The sequence below is a fragment of the Pterocles gutturalis genome, unplaced genomic scaffold, assembly GCF_000699245.1.
Source record: "Pterocles gutturalis isolate BGI_N339 unplaced genomic scaffold, ASM69924v1 scaffold38742, whole genome shotgun sequence".
NCBI lineage: Eukaryota > Metazoa > Chordata > Aves > Pterocliformes > Pteroclidae > Pterocles > Pterocles gutturalis.
In genome coordinates this window covers 49,839-65,996 of record NW_010109128.1, presented here as the reverse complement: position 1 = coordinate 65,996, position 16,158 = coordinate 49,839, and the positions used below count along the sequence as shown (strand labels likewise).

Here is a 16,158-nt window from a genome sequence, read left to right as displayed (position 1 = left end):
TTGGGGCAGCCTTCTATCTTTAATACAGAGACGTAACAATTTTTGCTTTGAAAGTTACATGAATCACAAATCATCCCTTTCCTGTGAATCCAGACAGATCACAGTTTGAAGAAAAAAAGGTGCCCCAAATGAAGAAATTTGCCACAGATATGTGAATTATAATACTGTTTGGAACTGAAGGACAACAAGATTTCACCTTCTGGAGCATAGATTTCATGGATTCAAATTCCAACACTGTGGTTGTAACTGGTAAGATTTTTATTTTATTCTTCTTTTAGCTAGAGATGTTATGCACACATACTTGATCGTTGGCGTAAACAGTTCCCTGGAGGGAAAAATAGTAGCAAATGGTCATACTAACAATTCCAAATGGAAAATAACTTGCTGCTCTGCCTTCCTAAGAAAAATCAGATGCATGACAGAGGAAACAGACTGCAGTCTGCCCTCTTTACTGCCATCCAGTTTGGTTTGTTGTCCATTCTCTGCATGTTTTAATCTTTGTTGACATTCTCTCTGATCCAAACCACATAGCTCAAGGCACTGCAGGCTAGTATTAGATAAAGCTTACCCAAAAGAAGCTCTGAAGCAAGAAAACCAGGTTGCATCACAATGTCACATAGTCAGTGTCCAGAATTAGAGCAACACATGGCAAGTTTCAGGGTCTCAGTTTCAGGGCAAGGTAAGGGAGATTTAAACAGGAGATGCTGCCTCATCACTGTTCAACTAGACCATTAAATTTAAATATACCAAAGGAGCATGCCTGAACATGCAGCACAAGGGACCAAATTTGGAGTTTCTCTTGCTGGCTATAAGTACCGCTGAATCAGTCACAGAAGCACCAGCTAGAGACTTCTGAGCTTTAAAAGGTTAAAGCTCTTAAGGAATGCTGCTACTTGCTATTCCTCTTGTTGCCACTGGCTCATCTAAAGGCAATCATTACACATATCTTGACATGTGAGTTGCTGGATAATTTTCCACTGCAGGTCATCCGAGGACATAGCAATGAAGTTGAAGCTACATCAAAGAGGTTTGCATCTTGCTGTTTTCAATTAAACACTTTTAATTTTTTTTTAATAGCTGCAAGATGGGCAGAACTAGTTTGGCTTGCTCTAGACATAACTGCAGTTGAACTGAATGGGAGTGCAGGAGAGAGCAAGATTTATTTGCTAACATCTTCAAAGGCTGACAGTCTGGTTCTCTCCTATGATATTTATGGCACATACCCTTGATGGGCAGACTTCTTAGCACCCTATTAGTTTTTTCCTCTCCTTAGAGAGCTATTTAGGTGTAGAAATCTGCTTCTTCAAATAGTTTCAGACTAGTGTGTCCAGTTAAAGACACAGGTGCGTCTTTAAGCTGCTACAGAGATTATCGCAGCATGCCTCTCTCACATTTTCACCTGCTCATAATACAAACCCGCTGGCTGTGAACCCAATTTATTATATAGTGCTTAATGATTGTCTCCAAGTTATTGCAGGTATTTCAGTACTGGAAAACTCTTACATTTAGTAATTTGTTTTCATTGAACAATTTTATCCTAAGCAGTAGTTTCACCACTGAGATATATATATTTCATTGTGAGCTATTAAATAACTTTATTATAATTCTACACATCTGCACACACCTCACAAATGTGCACAACAATTACAGCTTCAAAGTGGAGTAGCTGTCACCCTAATTTTGCTCTGAAAGTGCAGTGGGACCAAGTAAGGTTTTATTTTCCCTGTTAATGGGAAATGACTACTATTTCCCTTGTTCCCTCCCCATAGTACAAACTTAAACCTGGGGAAAATATTGTCAAAAATATTAGCACCATCAGGCTTTTCATAATATTAAAGAGAAAAGATTGAGCGGTTATGAAATAAGTACTAACAAATTAAGAAATGCTTAAAGTCTAGCATTAATTAAGCTGTCATAAGCTTGCATTTAGGCTTAATTATCTCCACATACAGATATGCTGTCAAGTATTTATTTGTCCATTTAATGAAAGAGTTATAGCATTAAAACCATTTCACAAACTTGTTTTCCTGCCACCTAGTATCTAAGACTTGGCAACACTCTGGATTGAGAACAGTAATTGAGATTAATAAAGATAGTGGGCGTTTTCCATCAACCGTTTTCATGACAAAATGTCCATCTAGCTGAAAACGAGTTTTTTAGCTTTTTATTTTAAAAAAGTCTTCACAAAAAAGGCTGCATAAAATTAAATGTGGTACTTTGGATTCAAAGAGTCCTTTTCCCTTTCCTCCTCTCTTTTCCTGTGGGGAAAAAGTGAAGGAAGATATTTTGCCCAGCACCACAAACAGCACATTTTCCCTGACAGAAAACTTAAATTTTCACTACTTGGGATTAAAAAAAAAAATTATAAATGAAATAAAATTTTTCTTTTTCAAATATTTTCATTAAATATGCATATCTTCATGAGCTTTTACAATAAGAATGGTACATTGACTGTGACCTGGGAGTATTTAACACCAGATCTTTACATGGTGGTATTTCTGTGGATGATGATCCTTGCCCAAAATAATTATTTGCATGATCTGTCCTATTGGCTGTACATTTACCAGCTTCAGTTAAGGTTATCTCATAAGTAAGCCTTGACATAAATAAAGATTGCAGGACTAGTTCTTCTATCAGTGAATATAAAAAACAAAAATACTATTCCCTTAGATGCTGTAAAGGCTAAATCCTATCTAAAAAATTCAACCTTTGTAACCAAAAATATGAAGATAAAGAACAACTACGTGTGTGCATACATGTCAGCACCTAATCTACAATTGCAGAGCATGCACAGGTTAAAAGCACCTTTCTTTCTTTTCAGGTTTTGGTCCCTTTAGACAATACCTGGTTAATTCTAGCTGGGAAGCAGTGAAGGTAAACATAGGAAAAAAACAAAGCGGGAGGGAGGTGTTTTGTTTTGTGGAGATCCCAATACAACATGTTTTCAGGCTTTCCATTCTCTTCAAAAAAGTTATTTCTCATGACCCATTAAAAAGAATTGTGCCTCATGGAGCAGACTCCCAACATGGAAGAAAGAGGATTAAGAAGGGAAACATTATTTTATTTGCAAATTTATTTTTATTCTATTTAAGCACTTTTCAAAATATTATTCTTGATTTTTAAAAAGGATATTTTTACCCAGGGCGCCTTCTCTGCCACTAATGCATATGCAACAGGTTATCTCTGTCTTCAGTAAACAGATCTTCTCATGGAATCATAGAATGGTTTGGGTTGGAAAGGACCTTAAAGATCATTGAGTTCCAACCCCCCTGCCATAGGCAGGGACACCCTCATACCACACCTCATTTTATCATGTCTGCGTGAGGTGATTTCCTTCTCATGCCAGTGTAACCTATTGAGTTCTTGCTGCCTACTTCAGGAACACAAAACTGAAAGCATGCCAGTTCTAAGGATGTTTTCCTGTTTCAGCTTTGGCTTCCACTTTCAAATGACAGTGACGTCTGCAGTTAAAATTGGAAGAAGAAGAAAAAGTCATTCAGGTTTCTTCACCTTTCCTACACCTTGACTAGCAGTAACAGGTCTAAGATGGAGTCTTGAAAATTCCTGCTTATTTCCTAAATATGTGTATTGGGACAAATTTAGCTGGGTGATACAAAGACACGGTTTGGATACTTGTCTTTCAGCATAAACTTTTCTGTTACAGTTGTTTATTTTCAAATTATTGTTTGTGTGAACCCATATCTTGGGACCACAAATAGATTATTTTTCAGAACCAGTTATTTTGCGAGGGTCTTTCAAACAAGGTAGGAAGAAAGTTAACACAATGAAATCTGAAGCTAGTTGGGGAACAGTCAAGATAGTAAAACTGAATTGGAAGATCAGTCCAATATCTGCAAGACACAGCAGATAATACTGGTAAAAATGGAAAGCAAGACTTGTAAAATAAACTGAGGGGACTATGCTCTACTATGGAAACTGAAATAAGCCCGTAAATATTTAAATTCTTCTGGACACTGAAGTGAAAAAGGTAGCTATAATAAAGTATTAGCAGTGATAGAAAGATTATAGCTTTACAGGACTATAACCATATTACAAGTTTTGGTGATACCTACTGAAGATCTGTCTTGAAAATTAAGTGCAGTCAAGCCAAGACGATTGAAAAACAAGGAACTAGAACATTTTTCCAAAGACCAAAGCTACAGCAACTCCACCAACCCATGCATATTTTCTGTTCTAGCTGTTGGTTGAAGAATGCTGAGTGCAACTTGGTGTTTGGTAGAATATATCTATTACCCACTCAAAGTCATGAGGGATCTTATCCCTGTAGGCTAACAAGAAACAAAAATACTTCTGTGATACCTTTCCACACCCCAGTCATCACAGGAGACCCATAAATTATCTTAACTCCAACTTGACATGTGCCCTAAACCAGATATTTTTGTCGGTTGACAGTGTTCTTGCTCATTATTTCCTGATTCCTATTGGTTCTAATTTTGGGTGCAAGATCATCTTCTGGCTGAAAATGAATCATGTTATTTATCTGCAAGCAAAACAGCCTAAAGCAAAAACACACCAATGAGATGAGTTTTCTGTAACAATGCCATGCGCTGGCTACGCCAGGAAGTTAGAACAGATGTCAGTCCTTGTGTACGGAGGAGAACAAATCCATTTCCCTCTGATGTGACACCCTCTGTGTGGAATTAATTTGTATTCATACTGGGGATGTTGCTTTGGTTTCCTATTCCCTGGCAAAGGTGGTTAATCCAGATAATTCAGGGAAATTTGCTGCAAATCTGGAAGTACTTGGAATTTTGATAGGCTTCTCCATGCTAAATAGCAATCTCATGGTATTGTTCCATTGGCCTTGTTCACATGATCTTCAGGAGGCTTATGCACATGTATTAAAAGATAGCAACATTTGTAGTATTTACATCTGGAAGTAATCCTGTCTTGGCTTTGGGGTTCCTGCATGGATCGCTAAAGTGACATAAAGCCCTCCTGCTGAGTCTCTTTTCTGAGAACCAAGCAAGAGTGCACTCAAACTCATCCTCGAGAAAATACTGAACAGCCAGACCACAGCTAATAAACATGATTGCTCAGGCTTAATGTCTTTGTGTATTATCCATAACTATCTGAATTACTACCTCAAAATGAACTGGGCTCTTGTCAAAAGCCTGGATACCACAGCACCCTCAGTGATGCTGTAACGCTGATATGTGTCATCTTGAGAGCTCATATCTCAGAAGGGTCCTTATACCAAAAGCATCCAAAATCCTTTAAAAACACATGTAACAGGAATCCCTGGGTCCTAATTCTCAAAGCATAGCCTTGTCCTCTGTGCTTTTTTGGGACGGAGTCTATGCTGAAGAGCAATGGCTTCACTTTTTTGAGCAATACTTGCTCTTAGGCACATCTGCTTCCTTAAGATCCCTGCTGCCTGCTGTTGCCCTCTTCCTTGCTGATGGGATCAGCCATTTTCCAGAACCTCTTTGCTCGCTGTGGGGAGGATTAGAGATTGATCCAGTGAGCACACAGGCCATTCCAATAGTTGCATCCCTGCTCTCATTGGGAACTCATAAAAATGGTTGTGTGATACTGTTTCTCTTACAAATTAACTGTTTACGTCTACCTTTTTGATTAATAAGCCAATTTCCATTTTCTGAGATCCCTGGGAATCAGATGATAAATGTTAATAAAACTCTCCAAATCTCTATTTCTGCTGGTTTAGGAAAAGTGTTTGTTCTGAATTCTTGGATTTCTTATTGATGCCATTAAGCAGTGCATCGTCCCGCATTGCCTGCTTTATAATAGGAAAATATAATTTTCCAAGAATGTGAGAAGAACCCTACTGTTTTTATATGAACCCAAGTTCTCATCACAGCACAAGCTGACTTGTACACAAGGCATTCATCAGCACTGCATCCACGGAGTTCTCATTCCTCAGCAAGTATCCTTCAAGTGTTCAGGGAAAAGGACAGTCAAATGGATCTGAAAGTACAGCTGAACCTGTCAATTCAGGGTCACTGAGAAAAGCTTCAGAGCTTTTATAGACACTGTCACATGGCCCAACATGGTTGTCTAGCACTAGGAAGACAGCTTCTCTTTTAGAAACCTGTCTCACTAAGTTTTTCATGGTTCTCATAACTCCGTTCACCTGAAATACCCTCTTAAAGATGCACGAAAGCTCCATGAGCAGCACTTTTAACTCTGGAAGCGCAGGATGTTCTCTCTAAAGGAAAACACTACCAAGTGTTTACTCTGCATTTGATGACAGATCACACTGAGTTATTGTGATGTGTTAGTTCTTCAGCACCACATGGGACCCTCAGAATCTCAGATCCCCTGAATTTTTCATTCCATATTACAGACTGATGGTCCCACCTACTAATCCTTGATCTGCCCCTGGCTCTGTCTCTCCTCCAGAAACTCCTGTCTGGCACTTGGCAGCTAAAGAATCTATCAGGGCAGTCTACCATGAAGGTCAAAGTCCCCAGTTAATAGGGCACAAATGTAAGTTGAGTGACAACATTCATAGTAATTAAACTGTTAGCGCAAAGAACAGGTCACATTTCCAACTGCTTCTGGGAACTGTGTTTGCTATCAGGAGATGAGGATCAGATCTCTGAACGCAGTGACCATGTGGTCTTTGGAAATTTGTCATTTAATCTCTCTGTCTCTCTCCCTCTCTGCTTTAGTTTCATCATCTGTGAAACTAAGACATTGCTGTTTAGTGCCTTCAGTTCTGTTCTGGAACTTTCTTACACCTCATAGGATTAAAAAACAAAACAAACAAAAAACGCCAAAACCCCAAAAAACAACCAACCAAACAAAAAAAAAAATTCGTTTGCAATATACTTGCAGACTGACTGGGTCAACTGGTAACTTCTGGTTTTCCTTCTGCAAAAGCCTTTTCGAGTGAGGTTCACAAAATTCACACATGCAGCCCCCCTGCATCTTCCTGGCAACCCAAATCAGTGAAAATTCAAAAACTCAGGCAAACTCAGTTAAACTTTCTGGAGTTTTCTAAAAGGTCAAGATGCTTCTAACACTCCATGTGACACACTGCATCCTCGCTCAAACGTTCTGTGCAAATCGCTTCTCTTTGGGGAGGGCTGTGTAACGGCATGGGTCAGAACTCCAGCGGACCGGGACTATGACCACAACTCTCACCCACAAATCAAGGTCGTCAGCTGATAATGCTGGATTTCATTTCCATTTTAGAAAAACTTCCCAACAAAGGATCTTCATGCTTTCTTTTGAAGCACATTTCCCACAAAAAAAAATCCTCCCATCTTCAGTCTCTCACCTTAAATGCAAAAATGGTTTTGGTTAAGGCTGAGACAAGGAAAAACTTTTTTTTTTTTGTTCCATGTTTGCATAACATCTGGTCTAATGGGGTATAAGCCCATGGTTAAGATTCTTAGACAACAAAGTAATACCCATTATTGACAACATGCTGAAATCACTTAGGACATAGCGAACCATCTTCCTTCAACACAAATTCTCAGCTCTTTGCTATTGTCCAGCTTCTGGTTTTGTCCTGTACAAAAGTAGTTCTGCATGCTTCTCCCATGACAAACGGCGACAAAAGAACGTCAATCCAGAGAGCGCGAGAGGAGAACTGCTGAATAACTTAATTTTGGGTCTCCTCATTCTGTACCAAAGTTACGGGTAGTTGAGTCCTCTAAGCCTTACAGTTAAAAAGGAAGAATCTCATTAAATGTTAAAATTAAAGATGCTTTAGAAAAGAAAATGCTAATTGTGAACCAGCTGGGGTTTTCTTTTTTGGAAGCTAAAACACAGTACAGCATTCTTAAGCAAGATGATGCAATGGTCTCTCAAAGACTGTCAGCACCCAGAAGAAAAAAGGCTGGCACTGTTCTCCGAATGTGTTTACTTCCCTGCAGGCATTGTTTCCTTGCTTGTGTCAAATAGTTTATTGAGCACAGCTAATCAATGTTTCCGCTGACAAGAAAATGGGAACAGTTTATATAGGAAGCCAGTGTTGAAGGGCAGATATCCCAGTTAGCACGGCTTAGAACTGTGGGCTTCATCCGCACGAGCATCCTTATTGAGAAATGAAAGCTTGAGAAGACAATGAGATTTAGTAAAAAGTTACAGGTTTCTTGGGCTGATCACATACCTCTGCTGCTGACTTTTTGCCTATGGGCCCCCTTAGAAACTTCATCTGTTCCCTCCTTTGGCAGTGGTCTACTCAAATGCAGCAGGGATTTTCAACCACCATTTTACTTTTCTGGGACAAAGCTTTCTACCTCAGATGCAGTCCTTCTGCACCCTGCCATTGCAGCAGGATTAGAAGCTTATGTGAATTCTCCATCATTTGTGTCTCTTGATAGCGCAGGTTTATCTACAAGACCTTTGAGAGGAACAGCTCATACCTACACCCAAGCCTCTTTAGACGCTTTCATGCGTGGACCTTTTCTGAGAGATCCTGTATTTCATGGTTCCCCTGGGACCAGTCCCTAAGCAATAACCACTCCCACCCACTGGAGACCGAGCACCCCTTTGGAAGGCACAACAATGGCTCTGCATGCTCACGACATTAGGAAATTGGTTAGCACATTTTAGTCTCTTCCAGATAAAAAAGGGGGAGCGACCACAAAACAAATAAATCTCACTGCAGACCAAAGTGTAGGAACCACAGGCTTAGACAGCATTATATTGCTCTTTCAGATGTTTTCTCAGTCAGATCCGCCTGATTTCTTTATCACAGCCTGAGAAATCCAATGCTCTTACCAGCCCACGGTGGCTTTTTTGTAAACATAGGAGCTGTCCAAGAGAGGCCTTGGTAAAAACATAGATCTCCGGATCATGGAGCTGCCGGTGGTTTACCAAAAAGCAAAGGAGCAAGTCTTCAAGATCTGGACAACTCTTCAGCCACTGGTGAGTAATTAGAAAGTTACACAATTTTCCCCCTTCATTTATGAATATTATTATTCTGAGTGGATCTTTAAATAGATCTCCAAAAGAGTATTGCACATTGAAACTGTGATGAAGGTTTCAAACTGAAATTTGGAGCACACAGTAACTAGCATGCTGTTTTAACCCCTTGCCATTTAAGCAGCATAACTGCACACTGAACAATGAAAAAAAAATCCACCATAAATTGCAAAAAAGGTACACAGCTCTGAAGTGGTGAGCTGACTAGACACAACAAAAACAAACTAAAGCACAATTTTGATCTCATTTATAATCTCTTATGGAAGTTTCCTTTAGGCGAGAGCCTAAAGCAAGACTCCCTACCTTGAAGGCAGCATTTCACATAATGCTTGGCACTATTGCATTACGGTTTTAAAAAACAGGTCTCATTTTTAATTTCCTGTTATTCACTCTGCTGGGAAAAAACAGCTTACTGTTCACGTTGGGCTGGCTTCATCTGCCAAAGCACTCATCATCCTTGAGCAGTGTGGGAAGAACAAAGGCTACCAAGAGATGGATGCTTGTGGTTTTCACCCAGAAGGTGGCTGTTGCATGCTAGATGGCCCGGAAAAGATTGAATCGACAATTAATATGAAGACTCTCTGGAAAAACATTTCAGTGGAAGGGATTGATATCATCTTTTCCAGAGATGCAGGAAGGTAAACATCACATATCAGGGTCTCACAGTAAAAGCAGAAGTAACTCCTTAAGAATCTTTGCAATGACTTTTCCTCCAACCAAAATCACTTTGAAGTGAAGTCTTCAGAGGGGCACAAGTATGAAATTGGGATAAACTTAAATTTTATGTAAAGCAGCCTTCATGAAAAACTACAGCCAGTAGACATTTTTCCATGGATTTGTAAATTCCAAAAGAAACAAGTTCCAACATAGCACACCCTGTGATTAACAACCCCAGTAAACATGAGCTATTAAGCGAGTCTGAAAGCAATACTAATAGCAGATTTTAATCTGTTTTTCCCAACTGGGAGGGATACAAAATGTAAATACATACACTGAAGAACACAGCAATTACAGTTTCCTTTAGAACAATGTCTGTGATCTCATTATGTGTTTCAGTAGTACTGAAGCCATTTTCTATTGTACTAGTCTTCATGTAAAAGGAAAACAAAATAGAAAATAATCTAATTTAAAAAAAAAAATTAAATTGGCTAATCTTGACCCTTAATTTCAGGATTTGTACCTGCAGATTGGGAGGTAAGGTGATAGGAAAAACCCCCTCCAGATGGTAAGATTGTGTGACTTACACAAAAACCTGTACTACATGGTTGTAGTTCCAGTGGGCTGTGAGCTTTCCCATCTCACATAGCTTAGAGAAGCCTAGAAAAGAATGCACGTCTTGTGATTTTTTTTTTAATTTAAAGTTCCTTCTGGGTGGGTGTCTGAGAAACCAGACCATCAGATAAGGAACATTTGTTTTTCAGACTTGGTTTATTTCACCATTTCCTTTATTCACTAAGCAAATATGTTTTTAATAATTTCATAAACCAGACCTGGTTTGGCTACTTCAAGAATATTTAAATTTAATCAAAGTTTACTGTTCCTTAATTCAGGTTTCTGGTTTTGTTTTGTTCTGAATGTTGCAGGTATATCTGTGATTACACCTACTACGCTTCTCTGTACTATGGCAGTGGAAGAGCAGCTTTCATCCATGTGCCTCCATTATCCAAATCAGTAACAGCAGACTTTCTAGGAAAAGCTTTACAGACAATTATCTTAGAGATGTTAAAACAGTGTGGGGAAGACAGTGAGCAAGATGGATCATAGAAGAAAAAAATTAGGATTTCTTAGAATGCAATTCCTTACTCTCTTAAATGAAGCAAATCTAAAGATTATTTAAAAGCCTTACATAAAGGATTTTATATTCCATGTTATTTTCAGTGAAATTTCCTTACAAAACCCAAACAACCATTTAGATCTCTCTTTGGTATAAAAGGCTTGAAAAAACCCCAAATGACTGGCAGTCTGTATTTCTAGCAATGGTAAGTTTGCTTCAGATTTAAGGCGGCTTGAAACTGGACTTAAAACATTTTAGATGCTTAATGCTAGTTCTGAGGGTAGAAAGACTTTTTAATAAAAGACTTGCTGAACCAACATGGATACTTACAGCCCTAAGGACACTGCGCGTTGGATGGACAGAACAGAGGTCCCCCCAGCCCCTGCCCAAATCAAAAGAGAGGCTCAGCCATACAAAGTGCCAGTATAAAAAGTGTCAATATGTGGGAAAATACAACACAGGTAGGAGTCCTATTACATGAATTCTTATAATTGTCTCTTAGTGACTTGCTCTAAATGCTGGTTTCCGTATCAGGAATGGGCTTAGTGCACAGGGTGACTTAAAAAAAAGTAAAGAATGAGCTGGAACTCAGCTGGAACTGTAATGTTATTAGAAATTTGTGTTTCAACTGCCCCAAACCACCACTTACCCTAGATGCTCAGAGCCTGTCCCAAAGGAAAACACTGTAGTCCTTCCAGCACAAAGACAACAGGCTTCCAGTGGAACAGGTCATGGCTATTCAGGGCCTTCGACATCCAAATCAAAAAGACAGCTTGTCCCAGGAAAGGCAATGGTTGAAGCACTGCGCTGTGGCACGTTCCGTTACTTACAAAACAGGAACCAAGTAAGATCTCAAATTGTAGAACTTGGAATCGGCCAGTGACAAATCACTTCTGTGCTTCCCCCCACCCAGCCAGGCTCCTCCACATCTCAAACACAGTTATACACAGAAGGACTGTTCCATGAAGGCTGGGTGTGACGGGGTTACAGCACCTCCCCTCCAGCACACAGGGACGCACGCTCTCCTTGAGAATCTTGCCCTTACGGTGATAGACAAGGATGAGATGGAATTAGCAGGTGTTTCTCAAAAACAGTCACTAGAACAGGGCAACAGCAGCTTGATCTGGACACCTGGGATTTCTCCAGGGAAACAAAAGCCCATTCCTCAAGCATCACGACACTAAAAAGGACAACAGACAAACCTACCAGCACAGGGAGCTGAGGAAGGGCCACCATCGTGCCGTATTTCAATCAGCATTTTGATGACAAGAGTCAGAGGAACTGGAAACGCCAAGCTAATTCTAGATTTCTTGCCATTCTTTTTCAACGACCGTTACACAAGAGTGATAACCACGTGCTGGATGGCTGAATGCCATCTATGGATTGCTGTACTGGTAAATAAGCAATTTTCTTCAAATAAATAAATAAAATAGAGGGTCCACGAGTTCAGTGTCACTGGATGAAAATACTTTTGATTTCAGCACAACGTAATGGCAATACTGGCCTCTACCACTATTTATTCAGAGTAGCTCAGTTAAATGCAACCAAAACAGGCAGAAGAAAAGCAGTTTTGCTGTGCGTTGTCTAACCTGTACTTGCTTTGCATAAGGAGCAACAAATTCAGAAACAGGCAAATGCATACAGAATTCTTTTATTTAACTTAAATCATGTAGTACTGAAACTACTAGAAAAAAGCAGAGTAAGAGAAACTAAAGGAGCCTTAGCTTCAGCCATTCAAAATAGACAAAGTTTCTTCTTTTCATAATGTAAAGAATCCCGAGTATATCGCAATAACAGGAATAAATTCTTACAACAGAATATACAAAAACATTTTGAAATTTTTTTTTTATCTACTGATTCATTTTAATATAAACACAGGAATTTCTTTAGGAATAATTTATACACAGCAAGTCTTTTTACGTAATAAATTGGCCATGTTATTGTTTAATTTTCTCTTAAAAAAATTTAAACAAGAAAAATTGGAAAATGTTGTATTTGCAACTGCATCCATTCCTTAGCACTTTCTAGTTTTGTTTTTGTCCCAGAGGTAGACAAACTCTGGCCAATCTTTTCATCTCAAACCTCACTGGTTCAGAAAACAGAAGAGTTGATTTTTAAACAGTATCTAAATCATCGTAACCCTTCAGCGATGCGGTGAGTCAAATTTGGGGGGAGCGAGGGGAAAGGGCTCTTCAACATTCTTAAATAAAAATAAATAGGGACCCTGCCTTGCTTATTTCAACAAAGCTTCAAATGGTGCTCAACATCTTTAGAGGCTGCATACAAACTTTTAAACTTGTAAGAAATCTGCAAATAGTTCTTCAACAGCAATTATGAAAACCGTCTTCCCTCTTTCTCTTACGCAGTTGCATCCTTCAAACCACACGGCCACCGTAAAGCGGGTACTGAACAGCACAAGCGAGAGTTGGTAGCAGCAAAACCCGTTCTGTTTCCCTGACCAGTGAGGTTTTGTAATCCGTTAAGCGAACTGCCCTAGACAGCAAAGTGAAATGACCAGGTAAGATGATCCCACCCCAACCAGAGGGCTCTGGAAGACCAGGATACTGAAGATACAGAACATTTCCCCAACTCCTTGATTCATTCACTCTATACTGGGACACAAAGCTTGGGCGGGTAGGGGGAGAGGGAGAAGCCATGAATTGGACGCGTTAGCAATCCTTTTTGGCATATTGTAAAGCTAGCTAGTAACCTGGTACCACCAAACAAAACTGATCACATACAGACACACCCACCCACAGACACGGAAAAGTGCCCTTAAATTATAGTTTAGGCATTTATAAACTACAAACATTTTTATAAAATTATTCTATGTACTTACAAAATGCAATGAAACATTTAATTAGTTCTTGTAAACCAGATCTTCGTCAACTGACTACCCGTAATCTACTGGACTTAAAGCCCTATTGAAAATGCTAATGGAACAAACAAAAAAAAAAAAAAAAAGTTGAGCACACACGCATACGCACACACAAACTAGTGATAGTCTTCAGGTACTTGCAAAATAGACCAACTGTAAGTTGGGCCTGATTCATACAGACTGGTGATGATAACCATTAAACTCCTGGTAATGACTTTACTGCTCCAGCTGGGAAGTCCAGAAGTTTATTTACAAGTACCAACGATCAGAGTTGTGACACCTGAGCTCTGATGCTGTCCCACATACCAGGCTCAGGAAACTACTTCTAACACCTGCCAAGCCCTGTGTCTCTGTAAATACCCTTTTCTGTATCCTTTGTTTTCACCTGTCTCCACACAAACCTTTCTCAATCCCGATTTCCATGGCTGTGCTCAATTTCAGAGGCCGTTCCCCATCTCTGAGCAGCCAGTTTCTAAACTGAGGCATCCCTCGAAGCCTCCTGCCTAGTTATAGTTCTGTATCTTCAGCACCCCCGGACACTAGTGTTGTTTCTACACATCATTCTTAAATTCTTGTCTGCACAACTACTCGTGGGTTAAGTTGCAATATCTGGCTTTTATCACTGGTTCGTAAGGAGTGGATCCCTTGCACCTTCCTCCGCTGTTGTTCAGCCCAGTGATTAAATACACTGTTGACAAACAAAATAAGAATAACAGGAAACAAGTGTTAACTTGTACTAATGGAATGAAAAGGGTTTAAATATATATATCTATATTATAGATATACATATGCAGATATATATATGTATATATAGATATATATGTATGGAGTTACACCAACAATCGGAGTGTTGTTCCCTTGGACTCAGGTTGTACCCAACACCCCTCAGCAGTTCCCAGAGGACCTGACAGCGGTTCCATCTGGTGACCAGTCGTCCTGGGCAAACCGGGCTTGCTTTTGTTTGTTTTTAAAGACCAAGAGGAGCATCAGTGCGAACACGCCTCGGGTCATACATCACGCAGAACCAGCTTTCGAGAGCAGAGGCATCACTTGGCGCACACACGCTGGACTCGCACTTTCCATCACGCTCGGCTTCTGCGTTTCTTTTCTTGCTCCCCCAAAAGAGCATCTGATTTAGTACCACACAGCCGACACTTCTGTGTTTAAGTAGGAGCCACATTCCTCCGCAACCAAACCACCTTCTGTGCCACCGAGCGGCTTTTAAACGCAAGTCAGGTGAGAACAACGGCCGAGCACTAAAAACAAAGCCGCCTGCTCCCCACAGTGATGCCAATTTGTTACCTTACTGCACCAAAACATCTTGGTACCATTTGTCAAAATGCTGGTTTTCAGGGCTGGGTGGGCTTTTGTTTTTAATTTATAAACAAATTGGATTACTTTAACTTTATTCAAACATAGCTGAAGTTCTAAATAAATTTTCCATACCAGACAAGCCAGTGGTCTCAGGGAAGAACAACATTACAAACCATATTATGACTCTATCAAGCCAACATTAATTTTCAGTTGTTCACATGCACAAACAACTTGATTTACTGTCCAAGGGAAGGCTGCATGAAAAACCCATGTGAATAAAGCTATTCAAAATGCACAAAACACAACCACAAAATAAAAAAAGCTATGGAAACAAACAGAACAAAAAAGGAATTAAGCTTGAATTGCAAACACAGAACGCAATGGTATCATGAAGGTGGTTTGGTCCAGGAGAGCTGACTGTCACCACGCACGTGTACGTGATGCCACGTGACTGCCTTCTACTCAAGTGCTTTTTGAAATGTTTTATCATGATGGGTGCTACGTCATTAGTGTTTTTTCTAATACATTTTAAAACCACCTACATACAATTATAAAAACCAGTAACTTGGACAGTTTTAACAAAACCCTCCTAGCCAGCTGAAAGATCTGAGGATCTCCAGTTGTGGTAATCAATATGTGCAAGAGAGGGGAACAGCCACGGCTCCAAAAGGTCACGGGAACCTCATAAAAATGGAAAACCAGAACAGCCTAGTGAAAGCTTCAAATTTTGCTGGTTTCTCAGGCCTAGAGAGAAACGCTCCCTCCAAAGAGAAACTCTGTAGTACTTAACCACAGCTTTGTGTATTCAAGAGGCTGTGTAGGACTTGAAGTAGCCAAGCACCACATTATTCAGATACCAGAACCAACACCTGCACCAACAGCTGCCAGAGCTGGAAAAAGGGAAACGCTGTACATCAAGTTGACGGCAAGCTCGTGTTAGTCCTGTGTGCTTGTAAACCAGTTACACGCTGTCAGAGGGCAGTTAAAATTTGATGGCTGGTCCATCAGAATCCACAGTTACGAAGCATATAAACGGGGGAAGAAAAGGGAACTGAATTTTTACTGGCACGTTAAAAGAAATCAATTCAATGTTAGTTTTGGAAAAAAAAAATAAAAAAATCAGTGCTCTCATCAAACAGAAGCAGCAAAGATCCAAAGCTGTAAACTCGATGTAGCAGTCTCATCAGGCAGCCTGTGACAGGTGTTTCCACTGTTTTTTTGGTCAAGAAAGCAAGGCTATCACTGTACGAGCCAATTGATTCTTAGGTGC

General features: G+C 39.8%; 1 protein-coding gene across 1 annotated transcript; it reads left to right on the top strand.

Annotated features, from left to right (window-relative positions):
• Positions 1-215: 215 nt before the first annotated feature.
• On the top strand, positions 216-10,686 carry LOC104461337 (pyroglutamyl-peptidase 1-like protein). The gene is made up of 5 exons (XM_010072884.1): positions 216-249; positions 2,822-2,874; positions 8,749-8,865; positions 9,331-9,560; positions 10,506-10,686. Exons 1-5 carry the CDS (start codon positions 216-218, stop codon positions 10,684-10,686), a joined length of 615 nt encoding a protein of 204 aa, XP_010071186.1.
• The last annotated feature ends 5,472 nt before the right edge of the window (positions 10,687-16,158 follow it).

Excerpts from the sequence above, each read along its gene's own strand:
- LOC104461337 (XM_010072884.1), top strand. The coding sequence starts at position 216 with ATGGATTCAAATTCCAACACTGTGGTTGTAACTG. Across the intron at positions 2,875-8,748 it reads CTAGCTGGGAAGCAGTGAAG|GAGCTGTCCAAGAGAGGCCT; the intron begins GTAAACATAGGA and ends TTGTAAACATAG. Across the intron at positions 9,561-10,505 it reads TTTTCCAGAGATGCAGGAAG|GTATATCTGTGATTACACCT; the intron begins GTAAACATCACA and ends TGAATGTTGCAG.